General features: G+C 35.0%; 1 protein-coding gene across 2 annotated transcripts; it reads right to left on the bottom strand.

Moving 5' to 3' along the window:
- Nucleotides 1-600: 600 nt before the first annotated feature.
- Nucleotides 601-25,617, bottom strand: LOC115220366 (activating signal cointegrator 1). Of its 2 annotated transcripts, XM_029790480.2 has the most exons (13): nt 25,371-25,475; nt 20,756-20,968; nt 19,280-19,532; nt 17,810-17,932; nt 15,826-15,943; nt 13,782-13,900; nt 12,765-12,979; nt 11,293-11,635; nt 10,727-10,899; nt 9,357-9,478; nt 7,854-7,951; nt 5,282-5,378; nt 601-2,774 (listed from the first exon to the last, which is right to left on the bottom strand). In XM_029790480.2, the coding sequence occupies exons 3-13, from the start codon at nt 19,487-19,489 to the stop codon at nt 2,704-2,706; spliced, it is 1,689 nt and encodes a 562-aa protein (XP_029646340.1). In that variant the 5' UTR covers nt 19,490-19,532; nt 20,756-20,968; nt 25,371-25,475; the 3' UTR covers nt 601-2,703. The 2 variants fall into 2 exon arrangements, with proteins under 2 accessions (XP_029646340.1, XP_029646339.1); XM_029790479.2 differs by lacking the exon at nt 20,756-20,968 and having other exon boundaries at nt 25,371-25,617.
- Nucleotides 25,618-26,032: the final 415 nt, after the last annotated feature.

Here is a 26,032-nt window from a genome sequence, read left to right on the forward strand (position 1 = left end):
TTAAAAGTGGCTGGACAAGCATGAAGAGGGAGCAGTATGCCTGTCAACCTCCACCATTGACGAGAAGATTCAGCAAGATTGAGAGATGGTAATGCTGAACCGGTTCACCATTACCATCTCTCGGACTACTGCTCTTTGTTCTTCTTTGGTACACATTGCTAGTGAAGGGGCCATGCTTACACTGTAAAGCCAAAAAGGAAATTGGTGCAATCAGGCTCAAATTTCCATCACATGACCACAATAATACCAACTATAAGCATGCATGCACAGAAGGTAGTGTGACAATTATGAAGATAGTGCAGATAATTTTTGACTTCCCTTGTATATATATATAAAGATCTCACTGTGGCAGTTGTTCTCGTTGTTTATATATTTCTTTACTGCCCACAAGGGGCTAAACATAGAGGGGACAAACAAGGACAGACAAAGGGATCAAGTCGATTACATCGACCCCAGTGCGTAACTGGTACTTAATTTATCGACCCTGAAAGGATAAAAGGCAACGTCGACCTCGGCGGAATTTGAACTCAGAACGTACGACAGATGAAATACTGCTAAGCATTTCACCCGGTGCGCAAATGTTTCTGCCAGCTCATCGCCTTGTTTATAATATCCAGGACAATTACTAAGGAACTGAAATACTGACAAATAACTTAAAAAGGTGGCTTTGGAATAAAAATATCACCTCATTAGATAATTATATAGTTAAATTTCTGAGGTAAGCTATTTCAACAATTTTAATTTTTGATTATTAAGCTCATCTTCCAATTTTTTTTTTTGACAAAGAATGACAGCATTAGAGTGAAATGTTTTGTTTTATAATCAAATCCAGTCTAAAAGGAAATGAGAATTTGTTTGTTCACTTTACATCTATTTTCCCGTAATGGGACTAGTTGAATCAACACTTATTTGGAGACAGTACTATATGACCTGATGCTCTTACAGTCACCAACCCTTATCTGTTTTTCAAGAAACGTTTTCTCCCCTTAAATTAAACTCTGAAAGGCCAGAGCTACTACAAGCCATGTAACTGTGCCTAAGGTAGTCTTACGTGAAGAAGTGAAACTGGGCAACAGTCACACACATACAACTTCTGTCAACCACTTACAAGGAATTGCTCAGCTTGATGTTTAGTGGGAAGAAGCTGGACTGAATTCTAGACGTGACTGCAAAGCAAATAACTACATAAACAGAGAAAAAAAGAGGGGGGGGGGGCGAGCACACCTAAGGTAATTAGAGACTGGACTACATAGAATGTAATATCAAATACAATAATATGGGTTATGAAGTTACTAGATTGACAAAGTTTAGATTAGGCTAATTTTAGAACAGAACTGAATAATCAATTCTAGAGTTTTAAGAAGTTAATATCACAGGTTTCATATATTGGAATTACTTTAATGAATTTTGTGCAAATATCAGAATTTCGTGTCTGTGTGTTTAAGTAGCAGCTTTTCTTCAATATTATTGGAAATGTGACTAGATTTCATTAAATTTAGTATGTTTAACCAAGAAAATTTAAAAAGTTTTTAGACAAATGTAAAGCCCATTTACCCATCTTCTCCATCCACTATTCATGGAAGAGCTGTAGAGGTAGGGTCCTCAGACACTCCTTCATAGGGTCCTATCAGTAAGCAACTGTCATTACACTTTCTGGCTGGATTCCCAAGCATAAACAGCTGAGACTATGGATATTGTCCAACCATCTCATTCTTGGTCTGCCTCCAGATCTCTAGCTAGGGCTTGAAGAATCTATCTTGTGACATTCTAATCACAAGTCCATAGCACTACAGCTGTGACCTTTCAATGCAGCTCAACCTAGAGAAACTCTCCGATCTGTGAGTTATGCACACCTTATCAAGTAATATTAGTCCAGAGACTATTTCGAGGAACCCTATTTTGGCTGCTTGAATTTATGACTTTACTCTTTTGGTCAGTGCCTAATATTCAGGTGAGGATAAGAACAAAAACTGAACTGAAGATAGCAAGTTTGCCTTTTTTACCAACCTCTCCTTATTTGAAGATTGAATGCTGGAGCTGAGTCAGGGCCTGCAATTCTAGAATTTAATTCAGCCTCCTACTTTCTGTCACTCATGCTTACCCCTTCTCAGTGTTCAAGTGTAAAGAAATCAAATAATACCGAGAAACATCTACAGAAACATATTTCAATATAGGTTCAATTGTATTGGGATTAATTCTCAAGAACAGCAATGTTTTCGGCTAATATCTAAACTTTGGCATTTATAGCAAACAAACCATAAACAAAACCATTTAAATATTGAGTAATGACAACTGTGAATATTTTAATGAACTATAATGTTTAACGAGAAACCTGCAAAGCCTCTTCAATACAAAACTCATCTATAAAACAGATGAGTAAACTAAACTAAAATAACAGGAACTGGTGAAGACCTAATGTAACAGGCAGTTTGAACTGTATAGAGTTGAGATTTATTTTTATCTCTTGGATTGCCAGGAAAACAACAAACAAACAAACAAATATGTAAACAGTGTAACCATTGGAAACCAGACTTGAGATCTATAAATTTAATATAATTAGAATACAAAAATAAAATGTTTTTTTTTTTTTATGTAGATCCCCAGTTGTTTTAATTTTTAAGGCTGAATGCAATGTGTATCATTTATGCAGTCAATGTCAGCAGAGATTGTAAGCATAATAGAATGACTACTGATGTTGGCAATTTATCCTTCATCATAAACATTTTTGCGGAGTCCTTTTTTGGCACCCTGGTGGATGTGTGGATCGAGTTTAACTGCAAAACACAAGGAAGAAAGTAAAAAACAAACAGAAACAGTAAAGCAATGATTGATACAAAAATTATGAATAATCAAAATATTTCAACTGCTTAAAAGATAGCTTTTTAATTAATGCTGAGTTAGAAATTTAATTAATAACCTGTAAAAGTACATATTAATTTAAGAATGAAAATAGTTTCAGGTATATCACAGTGTTGATAAACAAACTGCATAACCTATTTCACAATCAGCTTTTGTGTAAGGTTTTCTTACCTGTTGCAGGTGAAATACTAGGTTTCTGAGAGAACTCATTAATTCTATATGCCCCAACTCATTGAGCAATAAAGAAAACATACAAGATCTGAGAATATTGTCTGCAGTATAATGATAGCCTATTAACATATTTACTAGCACTATGACCCAGCGTTGCTGGGTCATAGTGCTAGTGCATGCATATACAGCTGCGTGCGTGCGCACATACACGCGAGTACTGTCCAAATCTCTGACCAATCACATACAGTTAGCTGGCATTCAATTGGCGTATCAAGTTTCGAGCATTTTGATTGGGTTTTGGATAGAAAATTCACAAAAAAAAACTTCTATTGATTTTTTAATGGCTTTGCGGGGTGACTGGGGAAATGTAAAGATGTGCATGACCACCCTTGGATGGTTTTGAATGACCATAGAAAGTGCAAGCCCTCTAATTGAAAAATTATGGATTTGTATAAAGGACACACACACAGACATTTAGCCGTTTATATTTATAGAGATTTGTGTATAATATCCAAATTTTCTTACCTACATATTACCAGTGTGTATTATATACATGAGAACTAAAAGTTACCCATTTTTCCCAGTCAAGTGTGCCACCATATTTAAGAAGCAAGTTGTATTTACTGTCGAAGCTAACTCACGTTTATGAAATAGCTTAAATCAATGTGACATTTTCTATAACATATTAAATGTTTGACTAAACTGGCAGATATACATCTTATGATATTACTAGCATCACTGTTCAGTGTGGAAGACCAGAATGGAATACATCCTTTGCTTAAATTAGTTGATGTGAAGATTAAATTAATAAATGATCAATAATACTGATATTATTAATGAAATGTAATTATAAACTGTAACTAATAAATATTTCTGACCCAGAAATACTGTAATTATTATAATGAACCACCACTATGTTTCTGCTGGAACAACGAAAGTATTTGACAATGAAAGTGTTTACATTCTGCGGCACATATCTGTGCTGGTGGCACGTAAAAAGCACCCACTACACTCACGGAGTGGTTGGCGTTAAGAAGGGCATCCAGCTGTAGAAACACTGCCAGATCAGACTGGAGCCTGGTGCAGCCTCCTGGCTTCCCAGACCCCGGTCAAACCGTCCAACCCATGCTAGCATGGAAAACGGGCATTAAATAATGATGATGATGATATTCTTCTAAATTGGCCGACTTTTCACCGGCTGACATTACAGCAGGGACAGTTTGCAGCTTAGACCAATGTGATCCAAAGATCACTTCTGAATTTTTTTAATGTTTTGAGGACGTGAACTTTTAGAAGGTATGAGACAACTATTGGAATAAATATGATGGAACACTTGGTTTTTCTCTATGTCATCATCATCATTTAACGTCTGTTGTCCATGCTGGCATGGATTGGCTGGTCTGACCAGGGCTGGCAGGCTGGAAGGCTGATCAGACTCCAGTCTGATTTGGCATGGTTTCTTTGGCAGGATGCCATTCCTAACCCAACCACTCCGAGAGTGTAATAAGTGCTTTTACGTGCCATTTGCATGACACTGCCATGACTGCGATTTTGCTTGGCTTGATGGGTCTTCTCAAGCACGACATAATGCCAAGGGTCTCGGTCATTGCCTCCTTGAACGAGATATTTTGTAGCTCAAAATTAGTGGTGTGCATTACATACACAAATAAATATGGTACTGAATATCACTGAAAGAAAAGTTAAATGTTGGGTTTGTTGAGTTTATGAATGTGGAAACATTAAGCTTGGTATAAAAGGCCAAAATTGCAAAGTTGCTTTTAAATAAGAAAGAGGCTTGATCTCAGTTGGCAACTGAATTTTCATTTACCACACAACACAAATGCTTTTACATGGCATTTGACAATGAAAGTGTTTACATTCTGCGGCACATATCTGTACTGGTGGCATGTAAAAAGCACCCGCTACACTCACGGAGTGGGAGATGGTGAAGCGTGATCTTCGAATGTTGGGCCTCACAGAGGCAATGAGAAGTGACAGGGACCTTTGGCAATCTGCTGTGCTCGAGAAGATCTGTCAAGCCAGGTGAGATTACAGTCATGGCTGATGCTAGTGTCACACAACTGGCCTGTTAAAAGCACCCTTCAAATCTGCCTGAGATTTGACTAATGTTTGATATAGTTTTTCAGCCCTCATGGTGGATTTAAAAAAGAAAAAAAGTCAGAGGTTTCATTAAAAATATTTACATGTCTTAGTTGATTAATTTAAAAAGAGAAATTGTTGAAATACTTACATATTTTATGTTTTCCTTTAATAGGGAAATTCACAACAAGTTCTTTTGGATTTTGACAAATAAATACATATGGACTGCCAGACTCTCCATCTGGAAACTAAAAATAAATAAAAAAACAACAATATTAACTTTTCACACCTGTAATTGGTGCTGGGAAGAATATCAAAGCTGAAGATGTTTCCTTCATTACACAATGCTAGAGAGAGACAAAAATTCTGATTTACACAAGAAAGTGCCAGTGTCACATTAAAAGCACCTAGCACAAACTGTAGTGGTTGGCATTAGGAAGGGCATCCTGTCATAGAAACTAAGCCAAATCAAACTGGAAACTGGTGCAGATCTCTAGCTTACCAGCTCTGGTGAAATCGTCCAACCCATGCCAGCATAGAAAATAAACGTGAAAGGATGATGTCGATGATGATACTGAACACTTAAAAGCAGGTCAAGAGGTCCTATGTGCAGAACGAGGTTGAATTACTGTAATCTACTTGGCATTCTCAATGATCCCTCCTGTCTTTATTTGAACCCACTTCTTAAGATTTGCCTTATTTATTCCCATCTCAAAGAGTAAAATCAAATCTATGATGGATATTTGGCTGTAATGTTGAGTAAGCTGAGTAACTATGTGGAAATTTAGAAGTATATAATGCAGAAGTTGACAATAACATCAGAAACTATATAAATTAGTTTTGGTGTTTTGTCCATCTTTTCCAAGACATTTTGTTTTGCTATTTTACGGCTGTCTTTTTTTTTTATTGCCATGCTAGCAAAAGTGGAATGATTTTTTTTCCCTCCAGATTTGAAAATGCATATTGTTGCAACAAATATTTTTACACCGGGAAACTTGAAAGGGTTACACAACAGAAAAGTTACATAAATAATAAAATCAAAGTGAGACGTGGGCCCCGAATGCAAAGGACATGCACAGGCTGAAAAAGAATGAAGCAAGTATGTTCTGCTGGATATGCAATGTCAATCTGCATGAGTGATAGAGCATTGGTTTTATTGAGTGAGAGGTTGGGTATAAGAGGAATTAGATGCAGTGTGCAAGAGAGAAGACTACTGTGCTGGTTTGGTCATGTGATACAGACCGATGAGAACAGTTGCATAAAGATGTGATGATTACTTAAAGCGGAGGGAATTTGTGGAAGAGGGAAACCCAGGAGACATGGGAAGAAATATTGAAAGCTGATCTGAAAACACTGAACTGTACAAAAGAGAAGATAGAGCACCAAGATATGTGGTGCATTGCTGCACTTGAGAAGATCCACCCACTACAAAAAAATTGAGACCCTAAAACCAAGGTGTCATAACAATGCCTTTTATAAAAGACACTGGTGTGGGTACTGGACTCACATAAAAAAAGCACTGGTGATGGTGCCAGATAAAAAGCACCCAGTACACTCTGTGGAATGGTTGGCATCAGGAAGGGCATCCAGCTGTAGAAACCAAGCCAAAACAGACTATGGAACCTGGTGCAGCCCCTAGACTTGCCAGTTCCTGTCAAGCAATCCAGCACATGTCAACATGGAAAATGGATGTTAAATGTTGATAATGATGATGATGAAATAAACCTATAAAAATTAATTTTTGATAAACAGAACGTATTTATAAGATTGTGCTGACAAAACTTTCATCAATTAAAGCAATCTAAAGCTGCAATTAGTTAATAAATTATTAACGAGCAACAGTGATCTATTTCTGTAGTAATATAAGTAAAATTCAAGAAAATTAGTGATATCCTGTGTCTGTATAAAATAATACAAATAAGTTCAAAGAGTAAATTTTATGCTATGAGGAAGAAAACTCTTTTTCCTCACAATAATATTTATTCTACATTTCACACCTAAAGAATTCTTAAACTTTAAAATAAAATAAAACAATTTTTTTTTGCAAAAAAGATTCGAGTGAGGTCATTGCCAGTACCGCCTGACTGGCCCCCGTGCCAGTGGCACGTAAAAAGCAGCCACTACACTCTCGGAGTGGTTGGCATTAGGAAGGGCATCCAACTGTAGAAACTCTGCCAGATCAAGATTGGAGCCTGGTACAGCCATCTGGTTCGCCAGCCCTCAGTCAAAATCGTCCAACCCATGCTAGCATGGAAAGCGGATGTTAAACGATGATGATGATGATGATGAATTCTTTTTTGGAATGTTATATCTTGAAGCAAATAAGCTATAAATAATAGTGTGTAAATACTGGGTTAAAAACCTATTGAGTTGCTCGATCCAAAGGGTTTTTTTAAAACCCAACATTTGCATGCTATTATTTATGGCTTATCTGCTTCAAGATCCAATGTTCCAAGAAAAGATTATTTGTTGTTAAACCCTTTAGCATTTAAACCGGCCACATCAAGTCAAAATGTTCTTCCTGTTTTATGTTCAAACTAGCCAGATCCAGCCTCTCACACCTACCCTACAATGTCAGTCTAAAAATTTTATTGTCACATAATCGAAACCTCAAGGATATAAGATAATGCGGGATAAATTCAAAACAATATGAATAAATGTTACATTTGATAGAATAATCTGAATGCTAGAGGGTTAAGCTATTTGATGTGTTTCATACTTACTTGGGTTCGATAATCTCCTTGCTCTAAACAATCTACTAGATCTACACAACCGAGTAGACAGCCAGGTTGATAAAACTTAGGAAACACTATATCTGTATCTGAAATTAAATGAAGAATGAGAGATAAAGTTTTTACATTTAGTTTAAAATACTGTAGTTTATTTAAAACAAATCAAGAATTTGTTTTTAATAAAAAAAATATATTCAGTTTAACAAATTAAAAGTAATAATAGGAAAAAAATACCCTGCCTTATTTTATGAGGACAAAACATATATGATATTGTGTTTGGTTAAAAGAAAAACAAAGCATCAAATTTTTAATATTTCCAATGACTAAGGTGGTGAGCTGGCAAAAACGTTAGCATACTGGGCGAAATGCTTAACGGTACTTTGTCTGTCTTTACATTCTGAGTTCAAATTCCGCCAAAGTTGACTTTGCCTTTCATCACTTCAGGGTCGATAAATTAAGTACCAGTTGCGTACTGAGGTTGATCTATTCAACTGGTCCCCCTCCCACAAATTTCGGGCCTTGTGCCTAGAGTAGAAAAGAATATTCCCAACGACTTATAACATGATCCAAATGTTCACTCAATCAAGAATGAAAAAAAAACACGAGTATGCATGAATCACTACATTGTTGATACATCCATTATTAAATGGCTCAGTTTTAGTTCTGACATCCTCAGTTGGAACTGAAGAGATTAGCCATTAACACATGGCTCTGTTGGATTATAGGAATATATATTTCTTTATTACCCACAAGGGGTTAAACATAGAGGGGACAAACAAGGACAGACAAAGGGATTAAGTCGATTACATCGACTCCAGTGCGAAACTAGTACTTGACAGACGAAATACCGCTAAGCATTTCGCCTGGCGTGCTAACGTGTCTGCCAGCTCGCTGCCTACTTATAGGAATATAATCAAACAGAGAAGCAAGAGTTGTCTGGCTATCAATTATGTTGCTAACAAGTTTTCTCTTTGAATTAAGTGATAAATTATAATGATTTCTTACATAAGTACAATCAATAATGATAAGGTTAGGTATAACTGATTAATTCAAAGCAGTATACAAGAGGCACTTATTTTATCTACTCTGGAAAGATGAAAGCATATTTGATCTTGGTAAGACTTATTTGTAACAGAGGAATACAACCAAATACTGCAAGATATTTTGTCCATTTCTATATATTCTATGTCAAAACAGTGACAAACAATAACAGTAGCAAGGTTGGCATAAATAGTTAAAATTTAAAACACATTTTTGTTGACTTGCATAATTTCTAAAAATCTATCATAAAAGCACAAATATTTGAGTGGGGCTATTTTTTCTAATAATCTTAACCAGTAAATTATACAGAAAATTTGCTTTCATTTCCCATTTAGCTAGAAATAGGCAAATGGATTAGCTTGGGGAGCAAAATTTAATGCTAAACTAACTTCTGAGCAGAGTAACTGAACCCTCCATTTAGTTTCCTTTACAGTAAATTTTATTGTAGATTACCTTTATACATTGTATGGTAGCTGCTTTCTAATGATTCAATCTCATCTTGGAGTGGAGGCTTGGCCGTTGAAGCTATCCATAATTTTCCACGATGAGAAGTATACCATGTTCTGCCCTCGTGTCTGTGAATAAATAATTATTAAAATATTATTCAAAACATCAAATGGATAAGAAGAACAGAGCATTTGGCAAATGCATATTAATTTTCTTTACACCGATGTTTTTGGTAGTATCTTTCAGGTTTTGTTTTTGACAACCACTGAACCAGGGAAACAAATGAACGCACTCTTGACATTATATACATGTTGCTAACTGATTACCTTACAATTAGACGTTAAAAGGAGGACTGTCAAAACATTAATCTAATACATAAAATATATGACTTAAGCAGGATCTTTTCGTATACTGGTAGAATGTGTTTATAAAACCTCTTTTTCTCTTGGCTTTATTGGGAAAATTCTATAGTTTGTAAGATATTTGTTGTTTCTTTCCTTCAATTTCTGAAACTTCAACCAATTAGTGATGTCTATTGAGTTAAAAAGCATTCTGTGTCGTATGAATATGCCCCTTGTTTAAGAAACAGATTGGGTTTATTTACATTTGTAAAGAAAAAAAATACCCTTCCCCTAACCCTAACCTTAACTAACCCTAAAAGAGATTGAAATGCAATAGATTGATTCTAGGGTCATAATTATGGGTGACAATTTCATATGACACCGCTAGAAAAAACTGTCGTTCAAACCGAAAAGATCCCTTAAACAAGCTGTTAGCTGCATTGATGAGTCAAACTAATATGCTGATATGTGAAATTAATCACAAGGTAACATTAATTAATCAAATAATTTTGCTTTCAGATAATTTTAATTATTATACAGAATTTTAAATACAAAATGTATAAAATTTTATCAAATTACAGCAGTTTTGTAATGATACAACATCTGAGCATGAGTAAAACATTAGCAATTAATAAAGGATGAATTGGATCAAATTGTTATTTATAATATGGTTATGATGTGGATCTGGATCTCATAACCAAATGAGTTGTAGGGACTGAACTTAAAAATCTTCAATTCATAAACTGTATTTACATTTTTTTTTTAGAAGAATTATTATCCGTACTGATAAATCTGTTCACACATTTTTCTCATTAAAAACAGTCTGAATTTTCCTTAGCACTTTTACCTACTGATCCACTTATTTAGTATGTTACTATTTTCATCAATGACTTCTATTACTGTTTACAACCAGGTGAATTGATAATTTCAAATAAAGATTTTACAGTTTTTATCTTAAATATTTTATCCATTAAAATTCTAAAAACAATCACTTTTAAATATTTAAAAATTGAAATCTAATAAAATGTAACTTACAACTTGATGCCTGCAATGAGTAATGAAGCATATGGTTGGTGCATACTTAAACAGTAACCTTCATCTCTCATTTCCTGAATCTCTTTGTCTTGCAAGCGAATAGATGAACGTTTTCCTTGTTCAACAGCTTTAGAAAATGAACACTCAAAGACCTTGTCTTTCGGCTGGACAAACTGAAAATGAATTTTTGTGTTTTTAAAAAAATATTTCTATCATCCAATTTAGAAATAAAATTACATAAAAAATTATATAAAAAATAAAAATCCGATTAACTAACAAAATAATATTTTTTACTGGGCACGACATCAAAATCTGCAAATGATACAATACAACTTAATGTAGTACAAATATAGTTATCAACTCCGGGTAACCCAGGAAGATTCTGAAGTTAGAATATTAAAGGAGAAAATTACTGCAAGATATGAAGTATAACTTGCTGTATTTCTGTAGACTAGCAATCATTAATAGTAAAACGAATAGTAATATTTCATAGCATTTTAAGCAGCACCCCAAGCACACAAATGCTCACTCTTAAAATGATATAAATTTTTTTAAAAGTGACCTACTTTTGGTGCAGCAATTTTGATGGAAGGGTTGACAAGTTCACCTAAAGGAATGTCATTGTTTCTGGAAACCACTGATGATGGCGCCTCTTGTGCTTGGGTCTGTGATCTTATCTTTTCTTCTTCGTACATATTTGTTCCACTTTTAAATGCTTCCTCTTCCTCATCAATTATCCTCCTACCAGCAAAATCGAAAGTTATTTTACGGTCCCGTCTTGACTGAAAACGAATATTTCGTAGTTCATCTTCTCGTCGCTTTAGAACTTCCCTCTCAGACTTGCTGAGCCACTGAGAATCAGAGCTAAAGTAGTCAGCATCATCATCAATGACTTGGGTTCGTTTCACACTGGAATAAAAGGAGAAAAACAAGGATGATATTTTGTTGCTAGGCACTGGGTCAATTTATTTTTAACAAAGAAAGAATACAGAAAATTGGGACTACCCCTACGTTTAACTGGTTCTTACTGACTGCAGTAATATAGTCAACCTGAAAGAGATTTGAACTTAAAATTGTCTTTTAGCAGATCTCCATTGATCTCATTGATAAGTATTCAGTAGTTAGATAAATTTAAACTACTTGCATATTGAACTAATATGTAAGTGGATGAATATTCCACAGACATGTGTACACTAAATGAAACTGTCAGGTGGAATCAGTGAGACAAAGTTTGGACCTTTAAATTCTAAAGTCAATCCATCTGATGGCTTTCCATACAGTTTGCCTCCCCTTAAATGTGGTGGACAACAAAAAACCTGGCTGATGACAGTCAAGGCTGATCTGGAACCCAACCTAGGCCCCCATATCTACGGCGTTCGCCGCCGGAATAAGGAGTGGTTGGAGATCACGCGGTCGTTAGCCTCAAATCGCCAGGCCTAGTCGGCGTTTGTGAGAGATGCAGCATTGAGGATAAATGAAGCCAGCTCAACCCACCCCGGGTAAATGCTGTCTCAAGTCAAAAAGTCAAAATGAAAGGGTAAGTCAACCTCAGAAGAATTTGAACTCAAAACATAAAGATGGACAAAATAGTGCTAAGCATTTTACTTGGCATTTTATGGTTCTGAAGCAGGTTTTAAATAATGATCTTGTAGTTAATTGTCCATCCCAATCTTGGCACTGAGCAATTTCTAGTCCAAGACTTGAACCACCTAAGCACCATATCATTCCTTTATTTTCTCAACCATCTTCAAGTTAGTATGAAATATTTAATAATTTGGATATTTGAATGATCTTTAAAACTTTTCCTAGATATCAAAAACACTAATGTGAGATTGGTCTTACATCTGAGACATAGAATGCTTTGCAGATGAAAATTCTTAAAAATTAAAGCTTCAAAACATATGCATGACCGAAACAGATATAAATCCTTTTTACCTTATTTCAACATTTTTTAACATACATTTTTCTATTCATCAAACACCTCATCATCCTACATCACTACAAAATCAATTTAAAAAAGAGAAAGTTCCATTTGTACCTTGTATTATCATAATCAAGAAGACGATTTTTATAATCTACTGCTTTTGACAGTTCTGCTGACTGAGGGCAGGCACCATTTTCTGTGGAAAGTCTTAGAATTTGGTTATTTATCAGTTGTAATACTTTGTCTGTATCCTTCATTAAGACCTGCCGTAACTTTTCACTTTTTTTTGTACCCTCAGCCAATACCTTTTCTTGCTCCTTACTGCACACCTATTTTCACAAAATTCAGAAAAATTATACTGGTATTAAATGTATTATTCTTTCAGCATATTATACTGAAAACATTTTATGTTGGTAGTAAGTTTAAGAAGTAGAGTAAAAAAAAAAAAAAACTAAACAAAAACAGCTTCAATACTCAAATTTCAGCCAACTGGCAGTCAAAGAAATAAACCAGATGGAAAATCACAGACATCAAGAGGTAGAGATCAGATGTCAAAGATGCAAAGAGTGACTTGCACTTCTTTGTCTCCTGGCCAACCTTCCCTCTCGATAAATGCTCCTGGCTCTTCTATACCATTGTTGAACTGAACAGTCCCCTTAGGCACTGGCACCCTTCACACCTATCAGGATGAAGAGGCTCAATCACTCGCTATATATTAATCTACTTTGATACGAGTTAATGGTGCCACCACTGATGAGCATTTTTAAGAAGCTACCCCTCCACTGCTGGAAAACCCAAACATCTCAAAAGAGATTACTGTATATATGTTTTATAACAATTCAAACCAGTTCATCATTCATTAATTTCTCTGACAAAATTTAAAATTATAAAAAAAAAAAAAACCCAGCCCCAGCAGTCAATTTCAGCCAACACTAGCAGACTGGAAAGCCCAAATATCTCAACAGAGATTACTGTATATATGTTTCATAACAATTCAAACTTGTGCATCACTCATTAATTTCTCTGAAAATATTATAACAAAATAATAAAAGACATTTTTGATGATTTATCACCACCCACCCTAATAAAACTTGCATTGAAAAATAAAAGTAGGGAAATGAGTGTATTTACCAAGTTTCCACAGAATAAACAAGGTCCAGCCCCTTCTTGTGCACAAACAATCCGACCACATTCAATACAGTTATTAACTAAATCATGTTTTAGTGCTTGGCAATCACAACTATGTCTTCCTGGGAAAAGAAAATGATTAATTAGTTAACCGATGCTTTATGTCACACCACAAATGTCTTAATTATACAGAAACTCTTTTACTCTCTTTTTTACTATTTTACTTGTTTCAGTCATTTGACTGTGGCCATGCTGGAGCACTGCCTTTAGTCGAGCAAATCAACTCCAGGACTTATTCTGTGTAAGCCTAGTACTTATTCTATTGGTCTCTTTTGCCGAACCGCTAAGTTACGGGGACGTAAACACACCAGCATCGGTTGTCAAGCGATGTTGGGGGGACAAACACAGACACACAAACATATATATATATATATATATATATACGACACGCTTCTTTCAGTTTCCATTTACCAAATCCACTCACAAGGCTTTGGTCGGCCCAAGGCGATAGTAAAAGACACTTGCCCAAGGTGCCACGCAGTGGGACTGAACCCGGAACCATGTGGTTGGTAAGCAAGCTACTTACCACACAGCCACTCCTACATTTCTTTAAAACTTATCAAGGTTCAAGTCAAATTTATGGAGAGATGGCTGTGGAAATTTTGTTGGAAGTAAATTCATTGCTAGACATGTAGAAGTTGGTAAAAATGGACTGACTCTTGACTCCTGTTTTTTTTTATGGTGTAATTTTCTTAATTTATTGCTTCTATCTTGAATTTCATAAAGTTGTTTTATGATGATGAATAATATCACTAACTACTCTTGTTTTTCTTTTCAGAAATATATTTTTGGAAACATTCTGAGGTAGTTAATTCTAAACTGTAATATTCAAAAGCCCATAAAAATATTTAGAAAGACTTCAGTCAACCCTTTAGCATTTAAACCAGCCATATTAGGCCAAAATAGCAGCTGGTACTAAGGTGGTATATCTGGGTTGTCGGCAGTCAGAGCCTGGAAATTTGCCAGAAGGGCATACCTCTGGTGACAGCAATAAGATAAATCATATTTCTTGTTGATAAATACTGTGGGTGCCAGTTGTTTCATCTCAGAGGTGACGGAGTCTTCAGAGAAAACAAGACAGGGAAGTAGAGTTCTCTATCCCTGGATCTGAATGAGTGCATATGCTGGGAGTATCTTCCCTTGAAGTCATTAGCTGTCATACCAGTATAGTGCCTAGTAATGCCGTTGGGTTATATAAGGATGATTCCGTATACTACAGCCATAGAGAGGCAGGATCCTTCTAGAGGGTACATGGTGGAGTTTTGGAAGTTGCAGGTTGGAGTTGAGGGTGATGTAGGTGCATTTTTACATCTCTTCAACCCCATAATGTCAAGGTGAGTTACTTCTGCTTAGATAACATCGCATCTAACCTTTAATGTGCAAACAAGCTAGATCTAGCATCTCACACCGACCTTACAATATCATTCTAAAAATAAACAATCCCATCACTGATATCTCAAAGCTACAAGATAATGCACGATTCATTCAAATCAATGTGAATAAAAAAAAACATTACAGTTGACAGAATAATCTGAATGATAAAGAGTTAAATCTATTGTTCTTGATTATTTTGCTATAACCACAAAGAGAAAACATTTTCTGTCAATGTGTAGTTGAAGGTTGTCACAATGATAATGAGGAAAGACTTGAAATACTCTAACAAAAGCTTCAAATTGAAAGCGACAATTGCAGTATTTCCACCCAAAGCTCTGAGACACTGTTAATGAAAAAGATGAAGAATGAACCTAACCATTGGGCCATTGTGCCTTCACTTTCTGTTGCTGCTTTGAGTTATTTGCATAAGAAATCAGTTATGTGCTTGAATAAATGCATACATAGAAGAAATTTAGTATACCTATTAGAGTATTGTCAGCTTTGAATGAATGAATGAATGTGTGTGTGTGAGAGAATGAGACAGAAAGCAGTTATTGAAAATGTGGCCAGACAGAAATTTTAGCAAATGAAAGAAAGGGAATTGAAACCTTACCAGGTATTTTGACGACAGTTCGTGCAATCCCTTCATTGCTGTAGAGGGATACAAACTTTTTCTTCTTTTTGAGGGTATTTTCATTGGTTGTCTTAGCTTGTGTGCCATTAGATTGTGACTAAAATAATAAAAATAGTCTTAACTATGCAGAATGACAGAGGTCCCACCTTGATTAGCTTAATTACATCTAGTTTTAGCGATGAAATATTTTCTATGGTTTTTAAATTGAAAATTTTCTAACTATTAATTAAGAGATAACAATCTAGGCGAAAGAGTAAAACAATACAGCCAGTTGATGTTCCATCAGTTTGTTACATGTTTAAAAAGGTTAGAATCATAAAACAGTTGTTAAAAGAATATTTTTTACACATTTCCAGAATCTCTAAATAATAACAACCAATAGAAATGTTGATTGGTTGATTTCTCCAGTCACTCTTTACATTATTATATACAGAGTAAAAGAGGGACGGAGAGAAATAACATGTTACACTCAAAATAGGAACACTGTAATTGACAATCAGTGGTAAAGGAATGGTTAAAGATAAAAGTAGCCAGGCACATACACACTCTCACATACACATAATCTTCTGTCAACAACATACACACACAGACACCACCACAGTTCAAGTAGAAGGATGAAGCTGACAAACGGTTGGTAGAGGAAAGTAAATAAGTTATATATATATATATATATACTAGCAGTATCACCCGGCGTTGCTCGGGTTTGTAAGGGAAGTAACTATATAAGCATTTTTAGAGATGTAAAGTATAATAGCCATCTCAATATGGCTAACCACAAAGGGGGGGGTGTTACTGTAGCTTTTTACGTTCTGAGATTTAATAATAAATTTTTAGAGAGTTACTTCCCTTATATATGCCAAAAATGCATTAAAAATGGGAAAAATTGATGGTAAATTTTTTTTTAAATCGTAGACGCGTGCTAATACCCAGAAGGGCTCGATATGAATCACGACTATAAGATACCCGGTTTTGGTTAAACTGCACCGCAAAATGTGGGAGTAGTTAGGAATCTAAATCGTAGGAGACAGACAGCACACAACCTTACTTTTATATATAAAGATATATATATATATATATATATATATATATATATAAGAGATAATGGTGTCATTGAGACCCAAAGGTGTCAGGTAATGCTGAATAAGTGCTATAGACAGACCATAGTTAAGTTCCAGATTCGGTAATATTGCGAATAAAGGGTTCAATGTTGGTTCTATGTCAGCGTGTGTATATATGAATTTTTTGCGTAATGAGATAAAAAAAACCAAGGCTGTATAGATATTAGAACATTTATAGATAGAAGGTCTTACAGCTGTTTCTAGGATATTAATTAATAATAATATCCCTTCATCAGAGACGGTGTGAGAGGAAAAGTTGAGTCATAGTTAGTTTCGATGTGATACATATCTTACATCTATTTACTTTCCTCCACCTCACTCTCTATTTATATCATATCGAAACTAACTATTGTAAATTTTGCTTCCCCACCCTGTACATCAAATGGTTAAAGAAGTCCAGTAGAGTAAAATATGAATCAAAGGGATCCACAAACAAAAATGGTTGAAAACCACAATTTTAGATAAAATCCTTTGTATTTTATGGTTCAATACCTGATTGCATTGCACATCCATCAAGTAAAACTCATAAAATATATTCCACTGAATACATGTCTAAATCATATAGCAATGCACTTCTAAATGGCCCCTTTATATAACATTAAGGTCCTAAGTTATTGCTGACAGAGCACACCTGTGACCCCCGGGGTTACAAGCAAACAATCCTGTCTTTTATTTAAATATATCTAGGACTACATTCTTCAATGAAGCCTTTTTTTACATTGACATGGTATGATCTGAAGAAAATTAGACTCAAGCAACCACTCTCATTAGGCTGTTTAATTAATCTCTTCTCTTAATGAGAAGTTTAGTCATTAACTTAATGTTATTTACATGGTTGTACTCACTTCTTTGGGTGTTGGAACCTTATTCGAAACTGGCTCAGGAACTTTGGGTTTAGCACCCTTTGACTTAGTCTTTTTTGTTGTACCCCCAAAATAGTCTTCTCCACTTTTGTTTTTTTGGTAAAACTGAAAATTGAACACATGGTTAAAAGATTACAAAATTTCAAAAGAATGAACTTTTTAATATCTCTCTTTTGCATGCGCGCGCACACACACACACACACACACAGAGTATTTTTGACTCAGCTTGCTACTTTAATGAAATTCACCAATTAAACATCATCATCATAATATAATAACTTAGTCATAAGTAATATAAGGATGACACTAAACTGATGATGATGTTAAACAATAATAATGATATTGAATTATAAATGAAAATAAATTTGATCCTCAATTTTATGAAGATCAAATGCATTTTCATTTATTGGTGAGCAAAGTAAATAGCAACATGCAATACAAAATTACATTTAATTTATTGAAACTCCAATCTGCTTTGCTACACTAAGGATGATGTAACAAATACAAATAGAGACTATTTACATGACAATATTTGTCCTCTGATTCAAAGTAAGTACACAGCGCACATAAATTTATGTCAACCGATGTTATGGAGTTACGGGTTATCTTATTAAGATAGTTGAGCTGACACAAGAAATATATTGTCGGGTTTCAACATTTAACCCTCTAGCATTTAAACCAGCCATATCCAACCCGAATGTTGTACCTGTTTTGTGTTCAGACCAAAGAGATCTAGCCTCTCACACCTACCCTACAATGTTGTTCTAAAAATACACAATCCTTAAAGCTACAAGATAGTGAATAATAAATCTAAAACATTGTGAATAAAAAAAGCATTACATTTGACAAAGTAATTCAAGTGCTGAAGAGCTAAATAAATTCTGACATTAACATGTAATGTTAATAGAGGGAGGAAGAAGAAACCAGTGAATTGCTGGAGTAATATAGACAGAGCGCCATTGGAAACAAAATATTGAAATCTATTGGAATATCTACATAGAAACTGATAGCAAAGGACCTTGGTGATAAATAATAAACCTTTGTGTACAGTAAATACTTACAGAGAATATTGTTTCCAAATTTTGGCACAAGGCCAGCAATTTTGGGGTTGGGGTACAAATCAACTGGTACTTATTTTATCAATCCTGAAAGGATGAAAGGCAATGTCAACCTCAGTAGAATTTGAACTCAGAATGTGAAGACGGATGAAAAAGTCGCTAAGCATTTTGCTCAGCATGTTAGCAATTAAAGCAGTTGAAATAAATATTTGCTGAACTGCTGTCATGTGCTAATTGCTGATCTTGGCCAAGATGATTACTGTCTGTGCAACTTAGCTGCAGGATAAAAACCATTGTCATGGGGTTCGGTTAAAAATTTAGTAACATTCATTCATGTGCTATAATATTTGAAAACGATAATTTTGTCAATGAATATCCAATAAGTAAATATTACCTTACTCGGAAGATTTTTGGGAGATGCTGTGTTGTTGGAAAGCTTAGGTGGCAGTGTCTGAGTTTTTTCTCGATTATTAGAACTACTGGGTTCTTTGATAGATTGTTTTGAGTTGGCAAGTGGTTTTATCACAGGTTGCTTCCATTGTTTAAGAAAATGACTAAGAAATAACTGTACACGGGAATCAGAAGTGTCAAGTAGTTCACTCATATAGTCTTCAACGTCTTGGACATTGTCAATAGTAAGAATATACCTTAATGGAGAGAAAATACATTTTATATCAATTTCCTGGAAAAGAAAATTATAAAAAGCACAAATCATTAATAAATTACATAAAAAATTATTCTGTTGATATGGCTCTAAGTTAAACTGCTAATTTGGTTTTAATTATTATACTTACAAAGTAAAATACTTTAGATTGAGAACAAATATCAATTCAATGACTACAGAGTTGAATTTTCATTTAGGTAGGAAAGTCTTGGGGTATTTCCTGTCATGGTTCAACCAGTAAGAATTCTAGTTGTCTTCAGGTTTTCAGATTAGTTTAAATTTATAATATTTTAATTTGTAAGATTTCAAATAAATGTTTATTTCATGTCTTTACAAAAAAAAAAAAGCCCCATCACACAGCAGTGCTTTAATACATGCCTTGTATAAAATATATTGGAGGAGAAATGTCAATTGTTGAAATGGCCCAAAAAAGTTTAGGATAACAAAAAAAAAAAATCATTGAAAAGAAACAAGAGAATGCTGACACCTATTAACAATAAAGAGTATAGAATTGTTATAGAATTAGTAGATATTAAAAGAAACTACAAACAACAATACATTTCAAGTATGACATTTGTTGGTTAGTGTCAGAACTAATTTTAGTTCTTTAATCTTAAAATTGCTATCAGAACTCAATATCATTAGAATCTCTTTACATAAATAGTTATAACCCTATCAAAGAACTGCATAAATTTGAAATCGGAAAGAAGGAACCTGGAGAAAAAGGAGATCATCGAAGCTGAATAAAGTTAAAACCATTAATAATTGTGAATTACATGTGTAGAAGCTGTTGACAGGAACTTAGAAGTGTTTATAAACAAAGAGACCAGACACCATATAGGAGTTCCTAAAATTCAGTTTTGGTTATACCAACAGCCCCAACCCAGAGAGAGGAAATAATGATAATATTAATGATGTAGCTTAGGAGTAAATGTAACAAATGAAAAGACCAAAGATGGAAAATAACTGGGAAGAAATCTATTATACAGAACTATCAAACACCTGTCAACATTGCAAAGCGGTCAGTACATATGCATGAGATGCTGTTGATGGGACCCGAGGACAAACAGAGAACTCACCAGTTGAAATACCAATTAATTTTATTAATAATAATAATAGTAATGGAAATAACAATGATATTACTAATCTATAACAATCCAACAACAAATGGAAAGAACTAGAGATGAGAGATATTGAAGATGTTACCTCCTAGGAGGTCTGCTTGTCAATGCAGATCTAACACCACCTGAGTCAGGTGTTCAGGACAATGTTTCTACAGCACCCAACATCCACCTTACAAGTTCACACCAGCCAGATTAGCGGCAAACTAAAGTTGAATCTGTTCTCTCTGGAATCAAATGTGTATCAACTAGGTCATGCTGATAGCCCTGACATTTTACTCTGCCTTGAAGATTCAATCTAATGAAAACAGAACAGAGAAGACTTTTTAAATGCATTGATATTTATTGCAGTAAAAAGCTAAACTATAAATATTTGAAACCAACTATTTATTTTTTTTTAATCAACTTACTCTAAGAATTGATTTGGATAAATGTTAAAGTGTAACTTAAAAATAACGCTTGTATGACCTTTAATAACAAAAAACATATCTAACCAGTGAGATGCTCAAGAGATGTTATGAGAAAAAGCCTTATCATAAAGAATAGTGAATAAAAAAAAAACTTTGTAAGGTCTTTTAAAAGAATAATTTAACATGTTGAGTGGATATTAGTGTGTGTGTGTGTGTGTGTGTGTATATATATATATATATATATATATAGAGAGAGAGAGAGAGAGAGGCACGTAAAAGCACCCACTACACTCTCGGAGTGGTTGGCATTAGGAAGGGCATCCAGCTGTAGAAACTCTGCCAGATCAGATTGGAGACTGGTTCACCAGACCTCAGTCAAATTGTTCAACCCATGCTAGCATGGAAAGCGGACGTTAAACGATGATGATATATATATATATTATCAAATTTTGCAATATAGCAGCTCTAGATTAAAATCTGTTATCTATATGACACACTTAACAAATGTTCATGATAGAAAAGCCAATAGCTGCAGAAAAACCTTTAGTAGACATTATGTTTCTAAATATGCTTCAGAGGGAGATGAATTGAAACAACCATGAGAGTAACAGATGTACAGTTCGCCATTCTTGCAACTTTATATATTATATATATATATATATATATATATTATATATATATATATTTATACGCTACAAAGACTGCCTCAAGAAGTCTCTAACAGCATGTCATATTGACCACCAATGCTGGTCAGACCTGGCTGCAGACCGTGGTGTCTGGCGCCACACAATCTTCAACGCAGTCAGCGAGTTTGAGGAACAAAGAAGACATGCGCTTAAAGACAAGAGACACACAAGGAAGGCGTGAGCTACCTCTGACACCACACTGGATGTTATCTTTGTCTGTGGACACTGCTTACGGACCTACCTTTCCCGTATCGGACTTATCAGACATGAGCGTGCATGCACAAGACTGATGGTTCATTTTCTCACTATTCAGATGACAAAAAGATGATTCGAGGACTTTAGTTGGAGAGGTTCACAAAATAAAAGCATGGGTTGTCAAACTGTTCAATTTTTATTGGCTGGTTATCATCAAGTAATTAGGCATAGACACAGTATAGCGCCAGCAGGCTGCTGATGGGTGAAGCTAAAAGGATTTCTGTAGAAATAGTCAGCCTCTCACATATTCAAGAATGAGAGACTGTTAAAAAAAGAGCTAGTAATAAGTCAAGTGAGTAATGTAGTGTTTTGTAGACGGTAAATATTACTTTGCATTCTTGACTTTAACCAATGAACTGTGTGGGTGATGAAGGAATTGTTACCCAGACAGGAAAGGTAATTTTTCAGGAGGAATTTGTTCAGATATTTTTATGCAAAAACATTTCTGATTTACCATTTAATATATTGAAATGTTGAGTTAAAATGTTAGATTTCTCAATGAAGCAAATATTGCATCTTTTTGAGCAATTGCACCCTTTTGATACCAACCTACCTGAGACTGTCCTTAATGTTATATTATGCTTATATTACAAAATAATATAAAACTTTCCATTTTAAAGTGCTTATCTTTAATTAAAGCCTATACCTGTGCCGGTGGCACGTAAAAAGCACCATCCGAACGTGGCCGATGCCAGCGCCGCCTTGACTGGCTTCTGTTCTGGTGGCACGTAAAAAGCACCAACCGATCGTGGACGCTGCCAGCCTCCCCTGGCACATAAAAAGCACCCACTACACTCACGGAGTGGTTGGCGTTAGGAAGGGCATCCAGCTGTAGAAACACTGCCAGATCAGACTGGAGCCTGGTGCAGCCTCCTGGCTTCCCAGACCCCAGTTGAACCGTCCAACTCGTGCTAGCATGGAAAACGGACGTTAAACGATGATGATGATGATGATGATATTATAATTGTATGTTAAGTTACATCACAAACATCAACTTAACAATGAAAAAGTAAATCCACCCAAATTCTTGATTATTTACAAAAAATTAATTAGAACACAGAGGAAGTATATTTCAATGGTAGCATGTTCACAAAAAGGAGGTTGCATTTTCGAAGACACTCCAGTTTATAGCGATGCTGGTGATTCTGTTGGCCTTAAAATTCCAAACTCACTGGGGAAAAGAGGCAGAGTTGATTTTATCCCTAGAGACACAAATCCAGCCATTCAATAGAGATAAAATGAGCAACAGATGTATTAAGCGATTGTAAAATTTTAATATATTTTCAGAAACATTTTTACTACAAAGAATCGTTTTATTAAAATTTGGACAACAATACAGTTCACAAGAAACAAATTTAGTTTAATACAATGTTCTGTTCTAAAGAATACCGATGCCGAACAACTAAATACATAGCATTGTAAAATATTGTAATCTTTGTGATTAACAGTTCAAAACGTAAAATAAATGTTATTAGGAGAAGATAATCTATCATTAAGCCGTCAAGTCAATTTGAAATGTCAATACTCCTTTCCTATAAAACAGTTGTTCTCAACCTTTTCACTACCAAGGACCGGATCTTTTCGGTTTGAACGGCAGTCTTTTAAAAATAATTTCCACGTAACTAAAAAATTTTAAACTTCGTATACTGGTAGAATGTGTTTATAAAACTTCCTTTTCTCTTGGCTTTGAGAAAATTCTATAGTTTGTAAGATATTTGTAGTTTTTTTCTTCAATTTCAGCAATTTCAACCAATCACTGACGTCTATTGAGGTAAAAAAAAACATCGTGAAGTCAATACCACCATGACTGATATACAATCTACAGTGGAGAAGGCTAGCCACTGGATTTGGTTAAAAAGAGACGATGAGCGATGGCTCTTCATAACCAGCTGATCTCATATCAGTGAGGGGGGGGGGGGGTGCGCATTGATGCCGTCGAGAGGTAGGCCCCGAAACGGCGCGCATTCTCTCCTGATGACCCCATACACTTGCTAGCTTCCGATATACGGAGCTTTTAACTGGTAGCACTTGCATGTGCAAGTTGTTTGCAAGACATCGACATATGTCCCTCGTTTAAGAAACAGATTGGGTTTATTTACATTTCTGAAGAAAAAAAGATACCCTTCCCCCCACCCCTAACCCTAAAACAGATTGAAATGCAATAGATCGATACTAGGGTCATAATTATGGGTGACAATTTCATATGACACCGCTAGAAAAAACTGCCGTTCAAACCGAAAAGATCCATTTTCCTGCACTCATTTTAACTTTGGCATTTTGACCATCAAGTGACAGGGATGAAGAGTCGTGAATGATACTATGAAGAGTTTAGCACCGACGAAGCAATGTCAATAAATAACTATACATCAAGGTATAACAAAGTGAAGTCTTATTGGTAAAGTATCGATCAGTCAATTTGTTAATTGATAACATTCCATACTTTTGATTTTTCTACTGTGGTTGAGTGTTTTTGCCGATGAAAAGTTGCCGAAACACTCTTTTGAACATGCTCATAACGGCCTGAACGTTGCAGTCAACAGCTGCTGACAACATACACTACTGTACACAAATATTCCAACTCAAATCCGTATTTCCATTCGGTTAAAACGAAAGGAAAGCCAAATTATATAATCTCAAAGATATAAAACATAGAGTTTCACCAGTAATGGTAAAATTTGATGACTAAGTAAAGATGTTTGACATACGAGTTTGAAACGACGAAGGTTGTTTTAAATACTTGAGATTATAAGTATAAGTAAGAGAGCATAAAACATAGTTTCAAATCAGAGTTCAAAGTTTTCTTCACACGAAATACATTTGGAAAGTAATTCGTGAAAGTATGACGTATGTATTATCTCCGAGAGAAACAGAAAGCTTGGTTGTTGTATACGTGTCTGTTTCGGAATCCGAAACTAAGTTGGAGCTGAGGAAATGTTAAAAAAACCACAATTTGGAAGAAAATAAAGTAGACTTTCGGAAATAAAGAAATATATTGGTGATTATCATAACCTTAAAATGTAAACAACAATTTTCGTAGACTTATGAATAAAAAGACCAGGAGATGTATGGAACTAATTTAACGAAAACTAAGGATTTTTTTTTTTTTTTAGAGAATAAGCAATCAGGAAAGTATGAACCTTATTTCGTCAACAATAAAATAAAAGCAGGTAAGTACAGGTGTCAAAGAAGAGGAAAAAAGGAGTCGGAATATAGAAATGCTGAAACTGTCACATGTGTGTTACATAAAACGAGTTGCCGGATATTGTATAATGTGGACTACAAAGAATTTTGCTTTTTTGAAATAAGAAGACAATGATAGCTCCGTTAAATAAGGATGAGAATTATTCACCTGGCATTTTCTTCGGTAATTTCGATCCCTAATCTGGACAATTCTCCACAAAGCCAATCGACCACAGGAGCAGCCATGTTTAACAGACGTTATCTGCCCTTGACGACGCGCTCTTCCTTGCGCAGAGGAAGAATTATGAGAATTTATGGTTGAACTTCAGCAATTTCGGAATTGGGCTCAAGGACTTAAATTTCCATTCGGGAGGGATGGCCAACTAAATCGACTTCAGTCCTTCGCTGGTTAATCGTAAAGGATGTAAAGGAAAAGTCAACCTCAGCGGGATTTGAATTCTGCATATAAAAAAAACAAAACAAAACTAAATGTTAATACATTTTGCCCTACTTTTCTTAATATTGCACAATTAGTTGTAACTTTGGCACTAAAAGTACAAAGTTAAATACTATGTTATGAAGACACTCTCTTGTTGATCATATATCTCTCAATTGAAGATACGTTTTCTATTTTAACAAACGATCAAAAAGGTCGAAAGTATGAGCCAACAAGAGAATCGTTATGCGGTCGCGATTGATTAATGATACTCAGTGATAAAGTGAAGGCGGCGAGCTGGCAGAAACGTTAGCACGCCGGGCGAAATGCTTAGCGGTATTTCGTCTGCCGTTACGTTCGGAGTTCACATTCCGCCGAGGTTGACTTTGCCTTTC

The sequence above is a fragment of the Octopus sinensis genome, linkage group LG16 (assembly GCF_006345805.1).
Source record: "Octopus sinensis linkage group LG16, ASM634580v1, whole genome shotgun sequence".
Lineage (NCBI taxonomy): Eukaryota > Metazoa > Mollusca > Cephalopoda > Octopoda > Octopodidae > Octopus > Octopus sinensis.